General features: G+C 40.0%; 1 protein-coding gene across 12 annotated transcripts in view; it reads right to left on the bottom strand.

Moving 5' to 3' along the window:
• ARHGAP21 (Rho GTPase activating protein 21) overlaps nucleotides 1-27,688 on the bottom strand; it is a 141,169-nt gene that overhangs the window by 76,804 nt on the left and 36,677 nt on the right. For 10 of the 12 annotated variants that reach the window (XM_080684786.1, XM_080684788.1, XM_080684791.1 and 7 more), the window contains 2 exons: nucleotides 14,165-14,344; nucleotides 11,842-11,866 (listed from right to left, as the gene is read on the bottom strand). In XM_080684786.1, coding sequence (XP_080540912.1) covers nucleotides 11,842-11,866; nucleotides 14,165-14,344 — 205 coding nt within the window. The remainder of the gene's footprint in view (nucleotides 1-11,841; nucleotides 11,867-14,164; nucleotides 14,345-27,688) is intronic. The other 2 variants (XM_080684782.1, XM_080684783.1) reach the window with 1 other exon arrangement.

Genomic DNA, 27,688 nt, shown 5'->3' with positions numbered 1-27,688 from the left:
AAAGGGAACACATGTAATATTTTCAACAATAAAGATTTAAAAAATAAAAATAGCCCTAACCAGTTTGGCTCAGTTTGGATAGAGCATCGGCCTGTGGACTGAAAGGTCCCAGGTTCAATTCCGGTCAAGGGCATGTACTTTGGTTGCAGGCACATTCCCCAGTAGGAGGTGTGCAGGAGGCAGCTGATCGATGTTTCTCTCTCATCGATGTTTCTAACTCTATCCCTCTCCCTTCCTCTCTGTAAAAAAAATCAATAAAATAGATCTATACTAATAAAAGGATAATATGCTAATTAAACCGGGTTGACTGAACATCTTCTGGTCATCCGGTCCTCCTTCCGGACAAAGCCATGGTGGCGGGGGCTGAGGCAGAGGGGATTAGGGGCAATCAGGCGAGCAGGGGAGTAGTTAGGGGAGATCAGGCTGGCAGGAGAGGGCAGTTAGGGGCAATCAGGCCAGCAGGAGAGGGCGGTTAGGGGCAATCAGGCTGGCAGGCAGAGGCAGTTAGGGGCAATCAGGCCGGCAGGCAGAGGGGTTAGGAGCGATCACGCAGGTAGGCAGAGGTGGTTAGGGGCATTAGGCAGGCAGGCAGAGGTGGTTAGGGGAGATCAGGCAGGCAGAGGTGGTTAGGGGTTATCAGGAAGGCAGGCAGAGTGGTTAGGGGTGCTCAGGCAGGCAGGCAAGTGAGTGGTTAGGAGCCAGCGGTCCCAGATTGCGAGAGGGATATCCAACTGCCGGTTTAGGGATGTCCCTGTGGGATCGGGCCTAAACCGGCAGTTGGACATCCCCTGAGGGGTCCTGGATTAGAGAGGGTGCAGGCCGGGCTGAGGACCCCCTCCCCCCAGGGACTCAAATATATATAATTTCGTGCACCGGGACTCTAGTATGTGTGTGTGTGTGTGTGTGTGTGTGTGTGTGTGTGTATCACGCAGGTAGGCAGCTGCCGGCCCAGTATGTGTGTGTGTGTGTGTGTGTGTGTGTGTGTGTGTGTGTGTGTAAATAAAATAAATAATAAAAATAAAATGGTGAATTTTATGTTATGTAGATTATGTTATCCTATATAATAAAAGGCTAATAGCAAATAGACTGAATGGCGGAACAACCAAACAACCAAACAACCGGTTGCTATGATGTGCGCTGACCACCAGGGGGCACGCACAGAACATGGCAGGCGTCAGCCACGGTGGGATGGTGGAGCAGGTGAGCGGGGGTGCCAGACCAAGGCAGGGCGCCAATTGCTGTTATCAGGGTGAGCCTCTCATGGTTACTGAAAATTCTTTGCTCCCGCACACCACTGTCCCACCCGACGCTTGCACCTGCTGCTGGCGCTAGCCCTGCTCGCACCCGCTGCCAGCGCCAGAGCCACTGCTCACACCAGCTGCCAACACCAGCACTGATTGCTTGGCACCATCAGCGGGTGTGAGCGGCGGCTGCTGGCCCCGATCGCCCCTGATGGCTTCGCCACCTCTCCCTGCTCCTGAGGGGTGATTGGGGCTGGCAGCCACCTCTTGCACCCACTGCCAGCGACGGCTCTGCTCACACCGCTGCTGGCGCTGGAGCCACTGCTCACACCCACTGCCGGCGCCAGCCCTGCTCACACCTGCAGCCAATGTCAGAGCTGCCACTTGCACCTGCTGCCAGCGCCCGGCACTGGTCCTGATTGCTCAGCGCCATCAGCGGATGTGAGCAGCAGCTGCCGGCCCAGATCACCCCTGAGGGCTTCTCCACCTCCCCCTGCTCCTGAGGGGCAATCGGGGCAGCAGCCACAGCTCACACCCACTGCTGGCGCCAGCCCCAATCGCTCCACGCTGGCAGCAGGTGCAAGCGGGGCCATCAGTGTGTGGGAGCAGTGGCAGCAGGAGCGAGGCTGCCAGCAGACAGGGGGCCGAGGGCCACAGTGGGAGGGGCTGGGTGAGGGCACAGAGGATGGGCCAAGACCCGCCCCTGTGCCCACTGCAGCCTCACAGCCCACAGTTCCTTTCAAGGTGCACGAATTCATGCACTGGGCCCCTAGTGTGTAAATATTTTTCCAGACAAATATTTCATTTATCTTTAGTAAATTCATATGAGTGCCTTTATCATATCATAAAAATAAATGAAAAACAATACCACCAAAAAAAAAAATTAGGTATCAAAAATATAACTGAGCCAAAACCGGTTTGGCTCAGTGGATAGAGCGTCGGCCTGCGGACTGAAGGGTCACGGGTTCGATTCCGGTCAAGGGCATGTACCTTGGTTGCGGGCACATCTCCAGTAGGAGGTGTGCAGGAGGCAGCTGATCGATGTTTCTCTCTCGTCGATGTTTCTAACTCTCTATCCCTCTCCCTTCCTCTCTGTAAAATATCAATAAAATATATTTAAAAAATATATATATATAACTGAGCCCAGCCAGTGTTGCTCAGTCAACCTATGAACCAGGAGATCATGGTTTGATTCCCAGTCAGGGCATATGCCCAGGTTGCAGGCTCAATCCCCAGCGTGGGGCGGGCAGGAGGCAGCCGATTAATGATTCTCTCTCATCACTGATGGTTCTATCTCTCTCTCCCGTTCCACTTCTCTATGAAATCAGTAAAAATATATTTTAAAATAAACATAACTGAATCAAAGATGGAAATCAATTACAAATAATAAAGCAATGATGCTTTATCCTTAAGCAAAACACACTTAAGCCAATAGTACATGTTCAATTACAAAGATAAAAAACAAAATTAAAGAACAAGTATTAAATGCTAATACTATGTTAGCCAAATTGTATCTGAAAGTTGAATTAGGGATCTTTACTCCTTATCTTTAAAGGAACAGAGCCTCTTTCTTACATATTTTCAAGAATGGATTATGTGAGAGTAAATAACTTTCCGAGAAGCCATGGCAGAAATTAACAGGAAACTCTAGAACCAGACTGCCTGATTTTGTAATCCAACACTGCCAATCGCTAGTGATGTAAAAACTTTGTGCCTCAGTTTCCTCATCTAAAAAACGGAAGTGATAATAATATTAAGCCCAGAAAGTTGTTGAGAGGATTAAGTAAGTGAATCCATGAAGTCTTCGAAAACTGTCTGACACAATGTAAGCAGCTGCCACTGCTGCCACCATGCTATCACCACTACCTACATTACCACGAACCACCACCACCACCACCACCATCAGTCCTACTTCCTAAAATACGTTTGAGACTATTTTATTTTTTTTATTTTTTTATTGATTTTTTACAGAGAGGAAGGGAGAGGGATAGAGAGTCAGAAACATTGATGAGAGAGAAACATCGATCAGCTGCCTCCTGCACACCTCCCACTGGTGATGTGCCTGCAACCAAGGTACGTGCCCTTGACTGGAATCGAACCCGGGACGTTCCAGTCCGCAGGCTGACGCCCTATCCACTGAGCCAAACCGGTCAGGGCCGTTTGAGACTATTTTAGACATCTGCGGTTGTTCTACTGAAAAATACTAAAAAAAAAATGTGCAACTAATGAGAATATTTACCTAATTACCAGTTTAAACTATCAATACAGTTAAAAATGGATCCTAATGGGTTCAGTTAATGATCCTTCCCAAAGATATCAGAAGAGATCCGCAGAGCTCAGTTAGTACCACTGTGTTTTACAAGAAGGAAACATGCTCCTGACACCATACCACTGCACCACAGACCTTAAATCTGCCCACAATGAGAATAGCTTCTTACAAAATTTTATGTCCATATTTTATATTATATTAATTTGAGGGAATAGAATTTCAATGTTAATGGAAATTAACAGCTTAAAATATATCAAATTTTCTCAGCTTAACAGAATTTCCTCTTCATTAAAATGAAGAACATTTGACCTGTACAGCTGGTATAAAATGAAGTGGGCCAATTAGATTTCTCTCTCAGGAATTCAGAAGTATCATAATGAGAGAGGAAGGAAAAGAGATATATAATAAGGGTTGTACCTTATACAGAAGTCAGCTCAGGAGAAAATCATGGATAATCAAAATTAACTGTGGGAGAAACCAAGATGGCAGCATAGGTAAACACCTAAACTGCTGCCTCACACAACAATTTCAAAACTACAACTAAAAGACAAAACGGACATCATCCAGAACCACAGGAAAGCTGGCTGAGTGGAAATTCTACAACTAGAAGGAAAGAGAAAAGCATATTGAGATTCAGAGGAGCTGCAAAAGGCTGAGGTAGGGAGACGCAAGTGCGGAAAGGACTGGCGGCTGAGTGCGTGGCTGGCTTTCTCAAGCGGGAGGGAGACGGAAGCCCCTAACTGCGCTGAACTCCAGTTCCGGGCGAGATTCTGGGAACCCAGACTCATTTGAGGGGAATCTGGACTGTCAGGAAAAGAGAAAAGCACACCGAGACTCAGGAGAGCTGCGGAAGGCAGAGGTCTGGAGGCGCGTGCACAGAAAGGACTGAGTGAGTGCGCGGCTGGCTTTCTCAAGCGGGAGGGAGACAAAAGCTCCCGACTGCGCTGAACTCCAGTTCCAGGCAAGACTCTGGGAACCCAGACTCCTTCAGGGAGAAACTGGACTGTCTGGCAGTGGGCGGAACTTGAGGGCGGCTTTCTCTCAGAGGTGCTTGCAGCAATTACCGAGGGACACTGAGACGCAGCAGCCTCATAGGGCAGGGCTGACGGGGAGCCAAGACTGTCTGCTCCACCCTGAGACTCCAACCCATCCAAGCTGAACACAGAGGCTTTTGCAATTTTGCAAGTCTTGTCTCATAAGGGTGTCTCCAGCACAGAAGTTCTCCCAGCATAGACACAGCTGATCCTCACAGCCAATTGGCCTGGAGGTCAGTCAATTCCTCCCAGTGATACCAACAACAATCAAGACTTAACTACAACAAGGCTGTACACACAGTCCACAAAGGGGTGCACCAAGAGTGTCCACCTCAGGTAACTGGGGAGGCTGAGCCACTGGGCCCTATAGGACACCTAGCACACAAAGCTACTCTACCAACTCAGGGAAGCAGCCAAAATGCGGAGACAAAGAAACAGATCACAAACGAAAGAAATGGAGGAAAGCAAATGACTGGATATAAAGTTCAAACCACGGTTATAAGGTTTTTCAAGAATTTCCTAGAAAAAGCCAATAAATTTAGTGAGACCCTCGAGGATATGAAAAAGGACCAACTAGAAATTAAACATACACTGACTGAAATAAAAAAAAATATTATACAGAGACTTAACAGCAGACTGGAGGAACCAAGAATCAAGTCAAAGATTTAAAATACAAAGAAGCAAAAAACACTCAACCGGAAAAGCAAAAAGAAAGAAGAATCCAAAAATTTGAAGACAGTGTAAGGAGCCTCTGGGACAACTTCAAGTGTACCAACATCCAAATTATGGGGGTGCCAGAAGAAGACAGAGAGCAAGATACTGAAAACATATTTGAAGAAATAATGACCGAAAACTTCCCCCACCTGGTGAAAGAAATAGACTTACAAGTCCAGGAAGTGCACAGAACCCCAAACAAAAGGAACCCAAAGAGGACCACACCAAGACACATCATAATTAAAGTGCCAAGGGCAAAAGACAAAGAGAGAATATTAAAAGCAGCAAGAGAAAAACAGTTACCTACAAGGGAGCACCCATACAATTGTCAGCTGATTTCTCAACAGAAACTATGCAGGCCAGATGGGAGTGGCAAGAAATATTCAAAGTGATGAATAGCAAGAACCTACAACCAAGATTACTCTACCCAGAAAAGCTATCATTCAGAATTGAAGGTCAGATAAAGACCTTCACAGACAAGAAAAAGCTAAAGGAGTTCATCACCGCCAAACCAGTATTATATGAAATGCTGAAAGGTATTCTTTAAGAAGAGGAAGAAGAAGAAAAAGGTAAAGATAAAAATTATGAACAACAAATACATATCTATCAACAAGTGAATCTAAAAATCAAGTGAATAAAAAATCTGATGAACAATAAACTGGTGAATATAACAGAATTAGGGGCATAGAAAGGGAGTGGACTGACAATTCTTGGGGTGAAATGGGTGTGGGAGGTGCGGGAAGAGACTGGACAAAAATTGTACACCTATGGATGAGGACGGTGAGGGAGGAGGTAAGGGCAGAGGGTGGGGTGAGAACTGGGTGGAGGGGAGCTATGGCCGGGGGGGCTGGGGGAGGAACAACTGTAATAATCTGAACAATAAAGATTTATTAAATTTAAAAAAAAACAAAGTATTCAAATTCAGTATTAAAAATATTAACTGTGAAAGTCATTCTAATCATCCCATAAATACCGAGTTTGAGTCTTTGAAAGATAAGTGCCAAGATTTTGTTGTTGTTACTCTGTACTTAGTAGCTTTTCAGGTTCCAATGCTGTGGTTTCCTGGGTCTCAGATAACACTTGACTTTGAATTTGGAGCTGCCCTGTTGGTTTTTAGAATTAACACATCTTTCCTGAGGTGGTCTGAGGGAGTTTCTATTTCCTGCCACTAAAAGAGCCTTGGTTATCAGAAAACTCTAACAGGCTACAGAGCTCTTTAGTCAGGAAAAGGATGCGATTACAAAATATAAATTTTTACTACTGAGAAAATTTATAGAATTCCCAGTTACTTTTTGTTTCTACTAATGCGTGATATAACATTTTAGAACAGTGATTTTCAACTGGTGTGCTGCAAGAATTTTTAAAACATGCAATACCTGACTATTTATAGTCAGGAGCACTGACCGCTTCTCTCTTAGATTGTCAAATAAAAAAATAACAGCCAACACAACACTAGCCATCTGCTATGAATGAATCAAAATTATACCTTTTTTTTGTCAGATCGGCAAAAAATATAACATTTTTTGGTGTGCCCCAGAATTTTAGTAATTAGTTTGTATGTGCCATGAGATGAAAAAGGTTGAAGATAGCTGTTTTAGAACACTGAAAATATCCCTACAACTAAATTGGAGAAAACTTTTACTCATGGAAGAAGATAAATAATAGTAATTACAACCTTTTAATTATTTCTATCTTGATTATTTATGAATATCTGTTCCAAACAGTTAAGGACAACAGAATGTCAACCAATAGCAATTATCCACAAGCAACTATCATCACCAAAAAATATTTTTCTACCTTAATGGCCTTTTTCTTGTAAATGTTATTTTTATTATAGTACAAAAAACTAACCAACAAAAAGAAAAATAAATTTAAAAAAAATAAAGTTATATAGGATATAAAATACATAATAGAATGAAAAACTGGGTAAGGAAAATAATCAGAAAATTAAATGCCAAAGAGATTCCACTCTATTGCCAAAAGGAAAGAACACCAAAACAAAAACTTTGAACTGTTTCAGAATTCTGGCATTATAACAGGAACTCCTAGGAGTTTGAATTAAATTCTGGCAATTACTTTATCTCCAGTGGTTCTAGGCTTTAACTGAGATCATTACACTGGATGCTGGGATTCTATTTAATTAAAACAAAACTCACATAAAAGGATTTTATAATCTCAATATGCTTGAAAATACATTTTAAAAGGAAGTGAGATTATGAAATCAAAATTCAGTTCAATTAACATAATAAATTATATGCAGTATGTCTCTAAATAGAGTGCATTCTAAAAACTTATCTATTAGGAACTGTTCAGAAGTCAGAAGTTTTTTTCATATCGAGTATATCCTGGTGATTGGTCAGTTTTGTTGGAATGGTATTACAAGTACTATACTTAAACTAGGTAGGCCTCTGTGCGCTAGTCTCTGACCCCCCAACTACCGATTGATGTAACAAGAGCAAACCTGGTCCTGGAGGACAAAGACAGACAGAGCACTAGTGATTCCTAATCCCCTTTAACTTCCTTCCCAGGCCCACTGCCAGCCAGGTATTCCAAACTGAGGAACAGGTGATGGTTGTTGCTAGAAGATGTTCAGGGCCTCTAAACTTGGGATATCCCTGACTGTTATGTGACTTCTTTGTCCTTAGGTATTCACAAATATGGATCAAGTTTCCTTGTTTTTAACTTTCATATAGCAGAGAGGTTTTAGTGTTAATTTCATAACATTCTAAACATACCCTCCTATATTTTCTTACTAATTGTTGACCCTACATAAGTCAAACTATTTTTAAAGACATTTTTGAAACAAAATTAAGTAAATGAAGAAGACTTAAAAGTAAGTCAACAGCCCTAACCGGTTTGGCTCAGTGGATAGAGCGTCGGCCTGCGGACTGAAAGGTCCCAGGTTCGATTCCAGTCAAGGGCATGTACCTTGGTTGCAGGCACATCCCCAGTAGGAGGTGTGCAAGAGGCAGCTGATCGATGTTTCTCTCCCATCGATGTTTCTAACTCTCTATCCCTCTTCCTTCCTCTCTGTAACAAATCAATAAAATATATTTAAAAAAAAGAAAGAAAGAAAGAAAAGAAAAAGTTTAAAAAAAAAAAGTAAGTCAACAAAGTAAGATAGCAGAGTTAAAGGAAGATAGATTTCAAAGTTAGACACACCTGATTTGGGCATACAAAGCTCTGTCACTTAGCCATGTGGTCTTGGACAAGTGTCTTTAAATCTTTTTCAGCCTCAGTTTCCTCATCTACAAAATGGGAATAATGTCTCACATCTCACAGCATTATAGTGATGACTAAGTTGGGTAATAACATATATTATGATGCCTAATATAGCTAAAGTCCCCAAAACAACTTCTTAAGGTACTCTTATGCCTTTTCAAACATTCTCCCTAAAAGAAAATGCACAATGTTCTGGACTTCATAAGGATCTTACTTTTGACGAGCCTTTGCTTTGCCAGGAGGTAAGATGCTTAAATTTGTATTTCTCTTATTTTAAAGCCTTAATTTTGTTGTGTTTATTTTAATTCCTCTTCTAGTCTTTTAAATTATTGATTGTAATTTTTTGTTAACCTACCCTATTATTTTCTCCTTCAATCAGTTATAGCCCTAATGTTAACATTTTATTACATTTCAATTGTCTTCTAGTTGTTATTATATTGACTCTATATATTTCTTAAAATGTAGCCTTTTCCTTACTCATGATTATTCCTTCACCAACAACAGGCAATGACAGATAATTTAACCCCAAACTATATCAGTAACTCAATTCAGATCGAAATTCAGTTTTAAGGGTTAATACTCATAAAAGATCACTGAAGATGTAGTCTTGAGTATCTATCTGTTCTTCTAAATGGTCTGAATATTGTCATTGAATCAAGCCAGACTCTTGGAGACCTGTACGGTTGGACCACACAGTTTGGTGTCCATCACTGTAATCCGGGGCTTCTCAATAGCAGCACTATTCACATTTTGGGTCAAATAGTTCTTTGTTGTGGGGTGCTGCCCTGTGCATTGTAGGGCGTGCACTATCCCTGGCCTGCTAGATGCCAGCAGCATAGCACCTTCCCCCAATTGTGGCAACCAAAAATGTCTACAGATGTTGTCACGCATCCCCTCAAGAGCAAAACTGTCTCCAGTTGAGAAGCCCTTTAAACTGAACTGGACCTTGGGGTTTTGAAATCAGCTTACATTGAAAGATCTGTTAAAAAACAAACAAACAGCCATATGAAGGAATGTGTACTGAGGATACATCTACTGCATTACTCACTGTTTCCCATAGGAAAAATCTGTCTCAGACCTCAGTGCAAACAGAATGTTATTTTCTTCTGGACAATGTTAATCCTTACCTAATCATATTTTCTTTCTTTCTTTCTTTTTTTTTGGCCACTGGAAAAGCTCAAAAGCAATCTTTGGTAACAGTGTAGAATCCACAGCACGCATTTATATGTACTAAATCTCCCGAATATATGTTTGATTCATTCTTTTTGCCATGAACTTATTTTCATCTTACTATAATACATATATTTCTGCATGTGAACACAAACCCTCTTTAGAATGAGATTAAGTATAAATAAATAAAATAGGTATTAAATTCTTATACTTTCGAGCAGATAACCCCCTTCAGGCTCTTTATCACATTCCTCCAAATCTCCTTGTGTTAAACCTGGATCTTTCAGTGATCCATTGCCACATGTTTACATCTATTATCTCCAGTCAAGCCATACAACTAAATCCATTCACTCTAGTGAGCTCTGTCAGATATATATAAGCATCTGTGTAAAGTTTTATAACTATGAATTCTAGATGCTATGTGTCCAGAAGGTTGTCCAGCCATCAGTACATTATCCTGCAGGACGATGGGAAGATAGAAAACCCATGTCCCCTTTCTCTTGCTGATGCTGGCTATGCAAATTTCCCCTTTTCCCATTAACGCCCACTTCTAATCCATGCCAAGTAACATTTGGAACTCATCTTGAGCCCTGGTGCATGACATATGGTGACACAGGAGTGGCCCATCTTGCACAATAGTGACAACTATGAACGGTCCCACCTGCCCTACACTCTCAGATTACTTTTGATAGTGCTGAAAGAAACAATTTCCTCTCATTTTACCCTTAACATAACCATTCCTAGATTTTAAATCTGATATCAGTATTACAAAGGTTCATCAACAGGTGAGTGGATAAACAATTTGTGGTATATCCACACAAGAGAAAACTACTCAGCAATAAAAGATAATATTATTTGTACCTATACATAGAATGAAGTGAATCTCAACAATATTATGCCAAGTAAAAGGCACAAAAGAGTACCAATTGTATTATTCCATATATAAAAAAATTCTAGAAGGGGCAAACTAATCTACAGTGATAGAACACAGATTAAGGATTGTCTAGGGCCAGCAGAGTGCTGACAGCAAAGAGGCCCAAGGCAACTTTATGGAAAGATGGAAAAGTTCTTTTTGATATCATCATCTTGACAGGAATGGTGATTTCATAATTTATGCATTATCAAAATACTATACACTTAAAATAGGTGCAAATGTATCCTTGCTAAAAATGTATAACTTCAAAGCAATGATGAGAAAACATCAGACAAACCCAAATTGAAGAACATCCTACAAAATACCTGACCAATACTCTGCAAAAGTATCAAGGGTATGCATGACATATCGGAAAGATGAGGCTCAGGGGAGTCAAAGGGGACATGACAAGTGAATGCAACACAGAAATCCTGGAACAGAAAATGACACTAGTAGAAAACTGGTAAAAATCCAAATAAAGTCTGTAATTTATCATACCAATGCCAATTTCTTAGTTTTGTTAATTATACCATGGTTATATAAATTTTTAACAATAGAGGAAGTTATACATGAAAACTCTGTACTATTCTGGCAACATTTTTTAAAGTCTAAAATAAAGTTTTTAAAATGAAGCATTTTATTGTGTATAAATTTTAACTCATTAAAGTTCATATAAAATTAAAAGTAATGGGAGTTATTAAGAAATAATCCTATCCCCAGCCTGATTCTCCTTTAAAGCTCATTAAATATAATATTTAAATCCAACAAAATATTCTGCTCTTCAGTATTTGAGTCAATAAATCTAGTAAACACGCAGTATTTCTTACCTAAAAGAACCACTAAGTTAAAGATTACTAATTGAATAACAATCTCAGAATTACTTTCCTCAGAATCATATGATATATTCCTCCCCCAAATACTAATATACTAGAAGCTCAGGGCATGAAATAGTGTGGCCCCACCACCCACACGGCCTCGCCATGCTCGCAGCCCCGCCCACCTGCAGTGGTCTCTGATCGTTATGGCGTTAGGACCACAGGCCTTTTATAATATAAATTATTAACAATAAAATCATTACTTGTTCAAATTATGAAGAGACAATGATTCATAAAACTTTGAAATCTACAGGAAAAATATTTAATTTCTATGACTCTCATATCTAAGAATTGTTATATATTTGGATTCCAAAAACTGTATCATCTTATATAATATTACTTAAAGACAGAAAGAAATGAGTAGAAAAACATTCAGAGAAAAATTTAAACTTTTATAGCATACCTCCTCTGTTGCCATTTTCTTCATCCTACAAAATAAAACATATATATCCATATATGAAACCATATTTATAAACTCGAGTGAAATCACAGCAAGGCTCAATCCAATTTAAACTGCCCTCCCCAAAATGTGTCCATTACAATCTCATTAACAGTGCCTTTTCCCAGAAGGTTGGAGCCTTCATAAACAGAGACAGGGAGACTATGAGTGAAGCCAATCTGGAGGGAAGACATCAGGAGTTCAGTTTTTGACAATGAGTGTGGAGATTCCCACAATGCAGGTGTCAAAAGTAGGCAGCTGGATAGATGAACCTAGAACTCGGGAGAGAGGGCCAGGCTGGCCATCACTTACTGTGCTATATACTCTAATAAAATGTACCTTTAAGGGCTATTACAGGGGACAGAACTGTCTTTGTATAAATTGAGTAGCTCCAAAATGCTATATATTTAATTTCTTCTATTCAATTTTGAGATTTGGTTTTATTCATTGCTACCAGTCTGTCCTGCTGCTATGTATCCACCTCTAGCTGGGAAATCAGAAAAGCAATTTTGAAAAACTAGTATAAAAGTACATTTATTCAAATATTTGTTGAAACACTGTCATATGAAAGCTACAATTTACTGTAGAAACAAAAAAGTGAAGGACTGATAACTTTTGACCTTTATTTGGCTGTCTAAATGTACAGGGTGAGGTAAAAGTAGGTTTACAGCTGTGAGTACGCAATACACAAAGTTTATTCTTGTATTATTATTCATTATTTTATTATTTTCTATACAAACAACTGTAAACCTACTTTTGCCCCACCCTGTATATATATATATATTTTTTTTTCTGGTTATAAGCTCCGTTCTGAGACTGGTAAGTTTGTCAGCTAAGTAACGTAATAAAGATAATGTTGTATTAATTGCACATTTTCTAAAAGCTATACAATAGGAATTTTTAAAAAAACTCCTTTGAAGTGAATGGATAAAATTTCATAATTAAAAAGGAAAAGATTTCAATATGTATTTCCATGTAAACTTTACAAGACAAACCTATTTGCAAGAACCTCTGTGTTAAATAATAATAGCATTAAAAACTAGTTTACAGAGCAATTATTCTATACCAATTCCTGAACTAAGTGTTTTACATATATTGTATCATTTAAGCAACACTTCACCCTGTGAGAAAGGCGCTGTTATTGTCTGTTAGGGAACTTCCCCAAGATCGCAGAGCCTAACAACAAGGGGCAGAGATGGGACTCAAACCCAGGCTCTTTTGACTTCAATGACTATGCTGTTAACAATTATACTGTGCTACTAAAACTTCTAGAAGTATTTTCCAATAATAGAAATAAGGAATACTAAACTAGACACTTTAGGATAAAGTAGATTCTTAGAAAATCCCGGTCAGCAGTATTATAGACATTTCAGGAACCCCAAACTGGTAAATTTTAATTCCAAAAATAGCACTTATTCATAACCCTTAAAAACTATTCACACTATGCTTTAAAAGACAGCCTAAGAGTCATAGAAATTTTGAATTAGAAAGGGTTTTCTAATCTTCTAATTCCGTTCCCTCAAATTAAAATGGAAGGTGAGAAGCCAAAAGAAGTTAATTGGCTTGGCCTAGGTCTCACAACTTTTTCTAAATTTCTTATTTCCTTATAACTGTTGTATAATAAGTAAGAATCAGACATTCATGTTGGCAAGTTAAAATCCTAGGTCCAGGACTTACTCATAATGTGACTCAGATCAGTTTCCAGATGTTATGTAGGCTAATAACTAAGTGAGATAATGCTCATAATGAATAATAAAGAACACATAGCAAGTACCCAGTGTGTCGGCTGTGTTATAATTATCCCATGCTGCCCCTTATGAGACCATGTTACTACTCTACACTGAAGCATGGGAATGTAATTCACCCTGTAAGAAGCTATGTTTTCAGATTATGACTTGCCATTATATTGCATATCTGAAAGTCATGTATTATTCTAATCCCAATAACTTTTTGTAACTGCCAGAACATTTTAACCAAGTATTGCCTCTGCATTCTCTGCCCAGAAAACTCACCACCTTTCTAGATAGTAGAAAAACAGCTACTATTAGAAAAAATAGAATAATTTGGAATTAGAGTCCTAGCAAAATAGATTTGGAGTTAATCAGTATAACCTTTCAGAGATTAAAATTTCTGTTCTAGAAAATAGAAAAATATCTTAAAGAATATAATAAAAGTGAAAATCTAACACTTCTAAGCTAGAAAGAAGGTGGGAAGGGGGATGAGAAGATAAGAAGGAAACGAGAATAGCTTTGCTTTTGTTTCAAGTGAGTTTAACTACATTTCTTACCTTATATGAAAATTGAATTGCAGACTCTGGGGGATAAACAATAAAATGCCTTAATGTAAAACCAAAGCCTTGAGATGTTCTTTTCAACATAACTGTTTTGGGACCTGGCCAGGAGAATGCTTCGTCTTCGGATGGTGATACAGTTTCACTTTGTTCTTTTCCATCTTTATTTTTTGACACCTAAAATGGAAAGATATTAAAATGTTAATTACTAACACAATATACTTCCTCATTTAGAAAAAATTATATGCAAAAATATAATACCTAAGTGCAGATATGATCTTACTGGAGAAAAAGAACCATATTCTAATGCATGAACTATATATATGTGTCAGCACAAATCACACAGATCATCAAAAACCAAATGATTTTTATAAAGGGATGCTATGAAAAGTTAATCAGAAGTAAGAACTCTTGGAAATCAGAAATTTAAGAGCTAAAATTTTAATTCAATAGAAGAAATGAAAGATAACACCAAGAAAATCATTAGCGCACTAAGGACAGAAACTGAAAGAAGAGACATGAACCTCACACCAAGTAGGAATACTAAAGCTGTTATCAGATCATCCCACAGCAACGAAGAATATTAGAAAATAATAGATACGGCCTTTAGATTCTGAGCATAAAGTCAGTACCCACACAGATGTCCTTTCACTAGCTTGGCCTTACAATTCCTTGATCTCTTCTCTTTCACTCTTGGCTTTTATCTGGTTACTAGTGGCCTGGTGCATGAAATTCGTGCACATGAAAAGGGAATTAATTAAAGGAAATATTTTAATATTGCTATTTGCCCTTTCTCTATAATAGAAGTGTCAGAGATGAAAGAAAATTAGTAAAATGTATATGAAAATCTCCCTCCTGTCAGGAGTCAGGGGTGCAAGGCAGGAGCCAGAGTCAAGTCCCCGCCCACCCACACACACCTCAAAATTGTGCAAGACCCAGCCCCACCCCCATCAAGCCCCGCCAGGTGGGGGGTGCGCAGCCTCAGGTGCCCCAGCCCGGTGCCAGGTGGGGGGCACAGCCTCAGGTCCCTGCTGATCGGTTGTTATGGCATGATGGCGTGATGACCATTTGCATATTAGCCTGTTATTAGTATAGATGACTGAAAACCATTCACAACTTCAAATCAAGGTTCCATTCTTGATTCCCTCTCATACCCCAATCCTCACAATTCTTCAATCTGAGCTGACCCTGCCACTGTTTCCCTGTCCCTTGTACTCACTTTGCTCTTAAGCTTCAATTCACTCCTTTGCCTTTCTCTGACTTGCTGAAAATCACCTAACCCTAGATAAATCAATAATGCCTACTCTGGGCCTGCACCTATGAAGTTGAACACAAGTGGAAAAAAACAAAAACCAGGCTATTTTCACTCTAAGTTCATAACCACTAACCTCAAGAGAGTTTTTTTTTTTTAAATCCTCACCTCACCCAAGGATATGTTTCTATTGACTTTAGGGATAGAAGAAAGGGGTGTGAGGGGAGGGAGGAAAGAAAGGAGAAATACTGATGGGTTGCCTTCTGTACACTCCCAAACTGGGGATTGAACCCGCAACCTAGGTATGTGTCTTGACTGGTAATCAAATCTGAACCTTTTATGGGACGCTCCAACCAACTGAGCCAAGGCAAGAGAGTCTTTACTGTTGTCTGTCAATGATAATTCACTCCGGTCCATTCATCTTCATCCCTCCTTCACTGTTCTCACTTGTAGCTGATGACCCTGCTTTCTATTACACTGAAAAAAACACAAGCAATAAGACAACAACCTGCCCTGGCTGGGTGGCTCAGTTGCAGGTTCCATTCCTGGTCAGGGCACATACCCAGGTTGCAGGTTGGATCCCCAGTCCGGGTGCATACAGGAGACAACCAATATATGTTTCTTTATCTCTCTCTCTCTCAAAATGAATTAAAAAAAAAACATATCCTAGGTGAAGATTAAAAATAATGATAATCCTCCTATATAATAAAAGGCTAATATGCAAATTGTCCCCTCAGGAGTTTGACCGCTCACTATGATGTGTACTGACCACCAGGGGGTGGCACGGAATGAAGGAAGGCCCCGGCTGGCAGCTGGAAGGCCCTGATCGGCCCTGATCACTGGCCAGGCCTAAGGACCTTACCCATGCACTAATTTCATGCACCGAGCCTCTAGTAATAATCTATATATATAAAGAGCCAGGGTCCATAACGACCAAGGCTTGACCAAACACTGAAAGTCAGTGCTGGGTTGCCGTGACAACCCAGCACTGACTGCAGCCGATGCTGGCGCAGTGACCCAGCACTGACTGCCAAGGGGGCTGTGGATCAGGCCCAGAGAGAGGCCTGCAGAGAGAGAGGCAGGGTCTGATCCCCAGCCTCTGTGGCAGCTGTTGATCAGCCGTTGCCTCTCTCTTTCTCTCACTGCTTCGCCAGCAGCTGCACCTCTGTTTCTCTTTGGGCCTCCTCGGAGGCTGCTGATCAGCCCCGCCTCTTTGATGAGGCCCAGAGATAGGCCCGGAGATGCTAACTGGCATAGAAACTGACCAATCAGAACCTAATCTGGGTGAACTGCAAAGGCAGAACCTAAACTGGGGGCTGAGGAGGGGTTTTAAGGGCAATAGCTGTTTGGTGTAAGCTGTAAGAAAGCGGTTCAATTTTTTCATGACTAGTTTGGTAGTATAGTGCATATGGCTATCAATCCAGATATAGGGATTATGTGTTTTTGTCTGCCAAGAGCATCCCCTCCTGCTGAAAAGGGCTCTCCCTCCCCCCCACATTTAAGCAATCCTATTCTATATAATCTATCTATACTACTAAAAGAGTAATATACTAATTAGACCGGGTCGACAGGCCATCTTCCGGACGTCTGACTTCCTTCCAGACAAAGCCATGGTGGTGGGGGCCGAGGCAGAGGTAGTTAGGGGCGATCAGGCCGGCAGGAGAGGGCCCTAACTGCTCTCTCCTCCTTGTCTGATCCCCTAATTGCCTATATGCTCTCCCCTCCTGGCCTGATCCCCCTAACTGCCTATCTGCACTCCCCACCTGGCCTAAACCCCCTAAATGCCTATGTGCTCTCCCTTTCTCTCCGCAGCTTCAGACCCCAGAGCAGGAGTGCTGAGAGCTCTCCACCGAGGTCCCGCCCCCGTCCTGACACCCCCCTCCAGGCCAGGCACTGCCGTGGGCCTGCATGTGCTTCTGCCGGGGTGGGGCCACCGAGGCCCGTCCTGACGCCCCCCTCCAGCCTCATGTCCTGGTGGTGCAAGTCCCTGCCCCTGTCCCCGCTCACCAGCTCCTGTGCGTGCACACCTTTGACCAGTCATGACTGGGACACCATTAGGACCAATTAGCATATTACCTCTTTATATATATAGATGTTTCACTAGTGAATCATATTCCTCCACAGTGATTCGCTTCATATGAAGGTGCTAAAACTTAAAAATGCTCATGAAAGCAATTTTTTGTGTTATAAAAAATATATTACACTGTAAAGAAAATAAATTCAAAAGACTTCTAAATCCTGAACATTTTCATCATATAGCCAGTATTTGGCTGTTACTAATAAGTTATTTATCAATTTCATTTTCTTTTCTTTTTGGGAAGACAGCTATGTATTATCATTCCCCAAACTTACAGTAGAGGCAGCTGTGACTGAGTTCTATTCAATGCAATGTGAGTGAAAGTAACATGATATACAAAAGCAACAGCATTTCTACTACTAACAATAAGTGAAAACTGAAAATACTTTAAGTATATACCATTTAAAATATTAAATACTTAGGGATACATCTGCCAAAAGACCTGCAAGACCTGTAAACGTAAAGTCCAAAACACTGCTGAGAGATTTAAAGCATATCTGAATAAATAGAAATGCCACGTTCACAGTTCAGAAGGCTCAGTATCATTACAATCCCAATGCTCCCCAAACTGATATATAGATGCGATGAACCCCAATCAAAATCCTGGGAAACTTTTGTGTAGAAATTAGCAAGCTCTCTCTAAACTTCATTTTAAAATGAAAAGAACCTGAAAGAGAAACCAAGATGGCAGCATAGGTAAGCACCTAAACTGCTGCCTCGCACAACAATTTCAAAACTACAACTAAAAGAACGGACATCATTCAGAACCACAGGAAGGCTGGCTGAGTGGAAATTCTACAACTATAAGGAAAGAGGAAAGCTCATGGAGAATCAGAGGAGCGGCAAAGGGCTGAGGTACGGAGACGCGCGCAGAGAGGAAGGGCGACTGAGAGCCTGGCTGACTTTCTCTGGCGGGAGGGGGAAGGAAACCCCCGACTGCACTGAACCCCAGTTCCGACTGCACTTAAACCCAGTTCCAGGCGAAACCCCTTGGACCCAGGCTCATACAGGGGGAATCTGGACTGTCCGGTAGAGAGAAAGGCACACGGAGACTCGGAGACCCGGGGGAGCCGCGGTGGGTCTGGAGACACGCAAGTGCTCGCAGAGAAAGCTGAATGCGGAGGTTGCTGCAGGCATTCCCTAGCGGAAGGGAGTCGGAAGCTCCTGACTGCACTGAACCTTAGTTCCGACTGCATTGAACCCCAGTTCCAGGAGAGCCCCTGGGGACCCACGCTCTTACAGGGGGAGTATGGACTGTCAGGCAGAAACTCAGGGGAGTCGCGGAAGGCAGAGGTCTGGAGGCGCGTGCGCAAGGGCAGGGCTGACGGGAAGCCAAGACTGTCTGCTCTGTCCTGAGACTCCGCCCCATCCAAGCTGAGCACAGAGGCTTTTGCAATTTTGCAAGTCTGATCCTATAAGGCTGTCTCCAGCACCGAACTTCTCCCAGCATAGACACAGCTGATCCTCACAGCCAACTGGCCTGGAGGTCTATTCCTCCCAGTGATACCAACAACAATCAAGACTTAACTACAACAAGGCTGTACACACAGTCCACAAAGGGGTGCACCAAGAGTGTCCACCTCAGGTTAACTGGGGAGGCAGACCCACTGGGCCATATAGGAAACCTAGCACACAAAGCTACCCTACCAACTCAGAGAAGCAGCAAAAATGTGGAGGCAAAGAAACAGATCACAAACGAAAGAAATGGAGGAAAACAAACGACTGGATATAGAATTCAAAACTATGGTTATAAGGCTTTTCAAGAATATCCTAGAAAAGGCCGATAAATTTAGTGAGACCCTCGAGGATATTAAAAAGGACCAACTAGAAATTAAACATACACTGACTGAAATAAAAAATATTATACAGAGACCCAACAGCAGACTAGAGGAACGCAAGAATCAAGTCAAAAATTTAAAATACAAAGAAGCAAAAAACACTCAACCGGAAAAGCAAAAAGAAAAAAGAATCCAAAAAGTTGAAGTTAGTGTAAGAAGCCTCTGGGACAACTTCAAGTGTACCAACATCAGAATTATGGGGGTGCCAGAAGAAGAGAGAGAGCAAGATACTGAAAACCTATTTGAAGAAATAATGACTGAAAACTTCCCCTACCTGGTGAAAGAAATAGACTTACAAGTCCAGGAAGCATACAGAACCCCAAACAACAGGAACCCAAAGAGGACCACACCAAGACACATCATAATTAAAATGCCAAGGGCAAAAGACAAAGAGAGAATATTAAAAGCAGCAAGAGAAAAACAGTTACCTACAAGGGAGTACCCATACGACTGTCAGCTGATTTCTCAACAGAAACTATGCAGGCCAGAAGGGAGTGGCAAGAAATATTCAAAGTGATGAATAGCAAGAACCTACAACCAAGATTACTCTACCCAGAAAAGCTATCATTCAGAATTGAAGGTCAGATAAAGAGCTTCACAGACAAGAAAAAGCTAAAGGAGTTCATCACCACCAAACCAGTATTATATGAAATGCTGAAAGGTATTCTTTAAGAAGAGGAAGAAGAAAAAAGTAACAATAAAAATTATGAACAACAAATACATATCTATCAACAAGTGAACCTAAAAATCAAGTGAATTAAAAATCTGAGGAACAAAATAAACTGGTGAATATAATAGAATTAGGGGCATAGAAAGGGAGTGGACTGATAATTCTCAGGGGGAAAGGGTATGGGGGGTTCAGGAAGAGACTGGACAAAAATCGTACACCTATGGATGAGGACATTGTGGGGGAGGTAAGGGCAGAGGGTGGGGTGGGAACCGGGTGGAGGGGAGCTATGGGGGGGAAAAAGAGGAACAACTGTAATAATCTGAACAATAAAGATTTATTAAATTTAAAAAAATAAAATAAAATGAAAAGAATCCTAAACAGTAAACAAATTTGAAAAAGAACAAAACTGGAGTATTGATATGACAAGACCTATAATCAAGGCTCTCAAGGCATCTATGGAGACTCTGTATATTTGAAACTATTATAAATGCATTTTAGTTTATCCTTCTTCTGGGTTTGAGGATTGGAGAAGGGGTGGGAGTGAGAGAGCATAACACCAAACATCACCATGGGAGATTCAAGCTGAAACTGGAACTGCAAAGATGATAATATGATCAGGTAGAATTTGTAGGATAAAGGTTATTTTTCTAGGCTTAATTACCCAAATAGTTTAGTTAAGCTTTAAGTAGTGACTGATGATGCTCTTTCTTTTGTGATCCAAATGAAAGAACCATTTTATATGTGTGCTCTCACTCTCTTCTCTACCCACCCCCTCTCCATTCATTCAGTCAGTAGATAAATATTTATTGAGCACCTACTATGGACTCAACACAGTTCCACACAGTGGATGCTCCTGAAGCAAGGGTGAATGAAATACGCACTGTTTATTTTGTGCGTTTTTTAAATTAAGTTTTTTGAGATAATTATGGATTTACATGTAGTTGTAAAAAGTAATATAGAGGGACCTCATGTAATCTTTATGCAATTTCCCTAAAAGTAACACCATAGAAAACTATAGTACAATATCATATCCTGGATATTGACATAGATACAATCCATCCGTCTTACTCAGATTTTAGCAATTTTACTTGTGTTCATGGATATGTTTGTGTGTTTATGCTATGCAGGTTTTTTGTGCGTTTTGGGGATTTTTTTGGGCGGGTGGGATTAGAAAAATGAAAGGGGGAGAGAAGGAGGAAGGGAAGGAGGGAGAGGGATAGGGAGAGGGAGAGGGAGGGAGGGAGAGAGACAGACAGACAGACAGACAGACAGACACAGACAGACAGAGAGACATGTGAGAGGGAAACATCAGTTGGTTGCCTTCCATAACTGCCCCGACCGGGGATCAAATCCGCGACCTAGGTATATGCCCTGACAGGGAATAGAAGCTGAAGCCTCCTGGTATACAGAATGATGCTCCAACCAACTGAGCCACACCGGCCAGAGTTATGCTATGCAGTTTCTATCACATGGATAGATTTGTCTATCCACCACCATCAAGATACAGAACAGTTCCATCACCACAAGGGTCTCTCCTGTTGTCCTTTTATGGCCACACTTACTCTTTCCTTTCACCTCTCATCCAGTCCCTAATCCTAGGCAACCACTAATCTATACCATCTTTCTATCATTTTGTCATTTCAAGAATGTTATATAAGTGGAGCTATACAGTCAGTAAAGGTTTGAGATTGTTTTCCCACTCAGCATAATTCTCTGGAGATTCATCCACGTTGTTGCATGCTTTATTTGCTTTTTTATTGCTGAGTAGTACTCCATGCCATGAATGCATCATAGTTTGTTTAAAAGACATTGGGGTTGTTGCAGTTTGGGGCTATTATGAAGAAATGTGTTATAAACATTTATGTACAAGTTTTTGTGTGAACATATTTCCATTTCTCTAGGATAAATGTTCAAGAGTGCAATTGCTGAGCTGTATAGTAATCGCATGTTTGGTTTTGTAAGAAACTGCCAATTTTTCCCAATACAGTTGTACAACTTTGCATTCCCACTAGCCATGTATAGGTGATCCAGTCCCTTTTTCTGTGCATCCTCAACAGCACTTGGCACTGTCATTACTTTTTATTTTAGCCATTGTGATAGGTGTGTAGCTTATTGTGATTATAATTTGCATTTCCCTAATGGCTAAGGATAAACATCTTTTCATGTGCTTAGTATTAGTAGCACGTGAAATTTTAAATCACAAAGAATCTTTAGGATATAGTCAATATAAGTGAGCCTTTAATATTATTTCCTGAGGAAACTGAGGCCCAGATTAGATAAGAGATTTATTCGAGATTATTGCAGGCTAGCATCAGGGCAAGAATTAAAATCATTATTTTCTGAATCTGAAACTATTTCCCTGAGAATATTCCCCCTATCTTTCATCATCTATTCTGTAGTCTGCATAGATTCTTCCCCCATTTGCACTTTGATCTCATTTATTTTTTTAATTGTTATTTTTCTGCAGGACTCAAATTTTAGCACTATAAAAATGTTACATGTATTAAATTTATTTCTAATGTATTATTATGTCTTAGCCTCACAGCTCCCAAATATATTCAAGTTTCCTGTTCTGTTCCCTTGAATCAGATAGATAACTCTCTGGGATCATGGTTTCATGCTTCAAGATTCTGAAATTAGCCTACTGTGTCTTGTTCTGCTAAGCTCTTTACAAAAATAGAGAAGATGGGATGAAGATTAAGCAAGGTCTTTCTCTGCTCCCTACAAACTAAGGTTAAGATTTTTGTTGTTAATCCTCATTCGAGGATATTTTTTTCCACTGATTTTTTTAGAGAGAGGAAGGGGAGAGAGGAAGAGGGACAGAGAGAGACATCAATACAAAAGAGACACACTGATTGGTTGCTGCCCACATACACCCCAACCAGGCCGGGGATCTAACCAGCAACCCAGGTACATATCCTTGAATGGGAATAGAAACCATGACCCTTGCAGGGGTCCTCAAACTTTTTAAACAGGGGGCCAGTTCACTGTCCCTCAGACCGTTGGAGGGCCGGACTATAGTTTAAAAAAAAAAACTATGAACAAATTCCTATGCGCACTGCGGGCCCGGGACGAGTCGGCTGCTAAGCAGGACAGGCAGCGGCACCCGGCGGGCCGGATAAATGTCCTTGGCGGGCCGCATGTGGCCCGCGGGCCGTAGTTTGAGGACACCTGCTTAGTGCATAGGCTGACGCTCTAACCTCTGAGCTACCGGCCAGGGCATACTAAGATTTTTTTTAATGCAACATATCTCGGCTCAGTTGTTTCAATTATTCCATCCTCCCCAGAGTAACACATTGAATCCTCTCTAGTCTCCTCACTTTTCCCTAGAGCCGTGGTCGGCAAACCGCGGCTCGCGAGCCACATGCGGCTCTTTGGCCCCTTGAGTGTGGCTCTTCCACAAAATACCATGGCCTGGGCGAGTCTATTTTGAAGAAGTGGCATTAGAAGAAGTTTAAAAAATTTGGCTCTCAAAAGAAATTTCAATCGTTGTACTGTTGATATTTGGCTCTGTTGACTAATGAGTTTGCCGACCACTGCCCTAGAGGAAAGAAGGGAGGGTAATACTTCTTTCTACATGAGAAGAGAAGATGAAAAGAAAAAACACACATGTGCCTTCTTCACTCCTTCCACTTACCCACAGAGCCTTTTGATCTACTGGATTTCTAACAAGAGCGAACTGCAGGCACACAGGGAGGGACGCTGCAGTCACAGATTTCTTTACTTGAGAAGAGACCTTAACACATACTCCCTACGTGGGTCTCACCTCCCCACCAATGAGCACCAATCCATGTACATCAGCATCAGAATGCAAGAAGCCAAGAAGTGACTGGAATAACAGCAGTGAAATTCTTGTGGACTAAGAACTGTCATTTGATTCCCTTAAAAGTCTTCATAACAAGGTCACTTGATTGAATAATAACTCAAGGTTAGAGAAACCAAAATAAAGGATAAAACCTAACTCCATAATAGATAAAATAACTAGACAAAGCAACCTAAAACAGGAGTGCGAGAATGCATAAGGGAAAACACTAATCTTATAACAATAAAAGTAATAAAAACCTCACAGACAGGAATGCCAACTGGCAATGAGGACCCTCCTGGGAATGTTCTAAAAGCTGATTATAATGAAAGTTCCACAACTGTGTAAATTTACTACACTCAAATATACAATGGGTGAATTGTATGGTATGTAAATTACACTTCAGTTAAGATGTTTAAAAAACAAACAAACGCATAGGTAAAAAGTACAAACTCTAAATGTTAGCCAGAAGTGAAAGACACAGGCTGTCACAAAAGTAAACATGAGTTGGGAAAAAATGCCCATATACACATAAATATATAGCCTCTAAGCTATCGTTTATAATTATTTGTACTTTTAAGTAGAATGCAAATTGATTCCTAGTATATTCCAGGAATCATTCATGAGGGAGCATAAGAAGGTATTATATTGATTCCATCATATACTAAGATTATGAGCCCTACTCCTATGGATTCTTTGAAAATAACTTGTTATATAATATTTATTACATAATATTAGTAATACCAGTTGCTGAAAGTAAGGTTTTCTTCCTTATTTTAGGGCCAGACTTTGTCATGGTGATGCAACACCTTTTAAGTGTTATTTCCTGAGAAAACACCACACAGGATCTGAATGTGTGAGCCCTTAGGGACTTTTTTTCTTTTAAATAGTTAAATGATTGACTATCATAGTTATGCCTGGCATCTGGCTCGATGTTTTTTCCTTTATTAGCTGGGGAGATTGTATGCACAGTGGGCAGAGCATGGACTCGAGCTAAACTACATGGGTCTGGATCTTTCATTCACCAGCTGTGGACCTTGGGCAAGTTCCTTAACACATCTGTACCTCAGTTCCTTATCTTTACTATGAGGATGATAATTATAGTTCATGCTTCATATGTTTCCTATAAAGATTAAATGAATTAAAGTTTGTAAAGTATTTAAAATAGTATATCACACATAGCAAGCACTACATAAAAATTAAATTTAAAAAACAGAGGTCAACAATACATAAAGGCTTATTTCAAAAATAGATTATAATAATATACCTAGGAATAAACTTAACAAAGAATGTGAATGACCTATATACTGAAAATTACAAAGCATTATTAAAAAAGATTGAAAAAGACATGACAAAATGGAAAAATATACCATGTTCATGGATTAGAAGAATCAACATAGTTAAAATGGCCATATTACCCAAAGCAATATACAGATTTAATGCAATCCCCATCAAAATCCCAATGTTATTTTTTAAAGACACAGAAATCATCAGATTTGTATGGAACCACAAAAGACACCAAAAATAGCCAAAGCAATCCCGAGGAAAAAACGAAGCTGGAGGTACCACACTACCTAACTTCAAATTACACTACAGAACTACAATAATCAAAACAGCATGGTATTGGCAGAGAAACAGACACACAGATCAGTGGGACAAAATAGAGAGCCCAAATATAAAATCACATGTATACAGACAGATAATTTTCAACAACGGAGGCAGAAACACACAATGGAGTAAAGATAAGTCTCTTTAATAAATGGTGCTGGGAAAACTGGAAAGTCACATGCAAAAGAATGAAACTAGATTAGTTTGTCCCCATGTACAAAAATTTAATTCAAAGTGGTTCAAAGACGTAAATATAATTCCAAAAACAATAAGTTACATAGAAGAAAATATAGATACCAAGCTTATGGACCTTGGTCACAAGAACATTTTATGAACTTGACCCCAAAGGCAAGGGAAGTAAAGGCAAAAATAAATGAATGGGACTATATCAAACTAAAAAGCTTCTGCACAGTAAAAGAAACTGAAAACAAAACAAAAAAGGCAGCCAATCAGATGTTTGATATTTGCAAACATTAGCTCCAACAAAGATTTAATTTCCAAAGTATGTAGAGAACTCATAAAATTCAACACCAAATAAATAAACAACCCAATCAAAAAATGGGCAGAGGACTTGAACAGACACCTCTCCCAAGAAAACATACAAATGGTCAAGGATATATGAAAAGATGCTCAACCTCACTAGCAATTAGGGAAATGCAAATCAAAACTTACAGTGAGATACCACCTCACACATATTAGAGTGGCCACTATCAACAAGACAAGCAATAACAAGTGTTGGAAAGGTTGTGGAGAATAAGGAACCCTCATTCACTGCTGGTGGGAATGTAGACTGGTACAACCACTATGGAAAATGGTCTGGTGATTCCTCAAAAAATTAAGACTAGAGCTACCATAGGACCCAGCAATCCCTTTCCTGAGTATATACCTAAAAAACTCAAAAACATGTAGTCACAAAGATATATGCACCCCTATGTTCATTGCAGCCATTATTCAAGGTGGCCAAGACATGAAAACAACCAAAATGGCCTACAACAGAGAACTAGATAAAGAAAATGTGCTACATATTAACAATGGAATACTACTCAGCCATAAGAAAGGATGAAATACTGCCATTTGCAACAACATAGATGGACCTTGAGAATATTATGCTAAGTGAAATGAGTCTGTCAGAAAAGGCTAAGAACCATATGATTTCACTCATATGTGGGACATAAAACTGAAACTCATGAACACAAACAGCAGAGTGATGATTTCCAGAGGGAAGGGAGTGGTGGATAAGGAGGTCTTAATATATGGTGACAGGAGAAGATCTGACTTTGAGTGGTGGGCAAACAGTGCAATATACAGATCTTGTAACATAGAAACCCACACCTGAAACCTGTATGATATTAACCAATGTCACCCCAATAAATTAAAAAAATAGATTATAACACTTTTCATATCTCAGGAGAATAGTGTATAAAATACAGTTTCAACTGAGGAAAGATAAAATCTTGAACATCATAAAACTTTTTACTAGATTTTTAGGTACATCTAAAAGAGAAATGGGCTCATAGTGATTGAGCAATTTGTCAAAAAGATACAGCTAGTAAATGATACAGCTAGCTGTTCAGTCTGTTCTATGCCATCAGTGGAAAGGAAATAATAATATGATTTTAAACATTTACATATTGCTTATCTTTAAGCTACTTTCTCTATAGTCCTAATGCCACTGAGAATTAATCTTATAGAAATTAATCCTCACATATTGAGTTTCTTTAATGGGACATTTCTTTGCAAAATATTTTGGCACAAGTGGAAATACGTTTTTTATTAAAAGGTTTATTTGTTTGAATTAAAAGACTCTTAAATAAAGTCTTTTTATATACTAAACATACATGGCAATTCTTGACTTGCAGCTTACGAAGTCTCTAAAAGATTTGGGTGTTGTTTTTTGTGTGTGTGTGTGTTTTTTTTGTGTGTTTTTTTTGGCTACTCCAAGTTGATAACAATTGGAACTACTTTGATGTTGAATATCTAGATGGATTTTTCTAAGAATTCTGGTTGTCAGTGGATATTTTAATACTTAAGTCATGAAAAATGACCGAATAAGTTCTAACACTCCGATGACTTGAAATTGAAAAAATCTAGATGACTTCAGTCCAAAATATTTCAAATTAAACACTTGAATTTAATTTTTAAAAAGATAACCCTTAACATTTAAGTATATTATTGACTTGGAAATTCATTTATAACATCTTTCATCTAAGTTGACATGGATCTTTCTGCTGCTGATGTCTACTTTTTACATATTTTCTTATATAGAAGCTCTAT

This window comes from Plecotus auritus (genome assembly GCF_963455305.1).
Source record: "Plecotus auritus genome assembly, chromosome: 1".
NCBI lineage: Eukaryota > Metazoa > Chordata > Mammalia > Chiroptera > Vespertilionidae > Plecotus > Plecotus auritus.
Note: the sequence above shows the minus strand (reverse complement) of the source record. Positions and strands in the feature narration are given on the sequence as shown.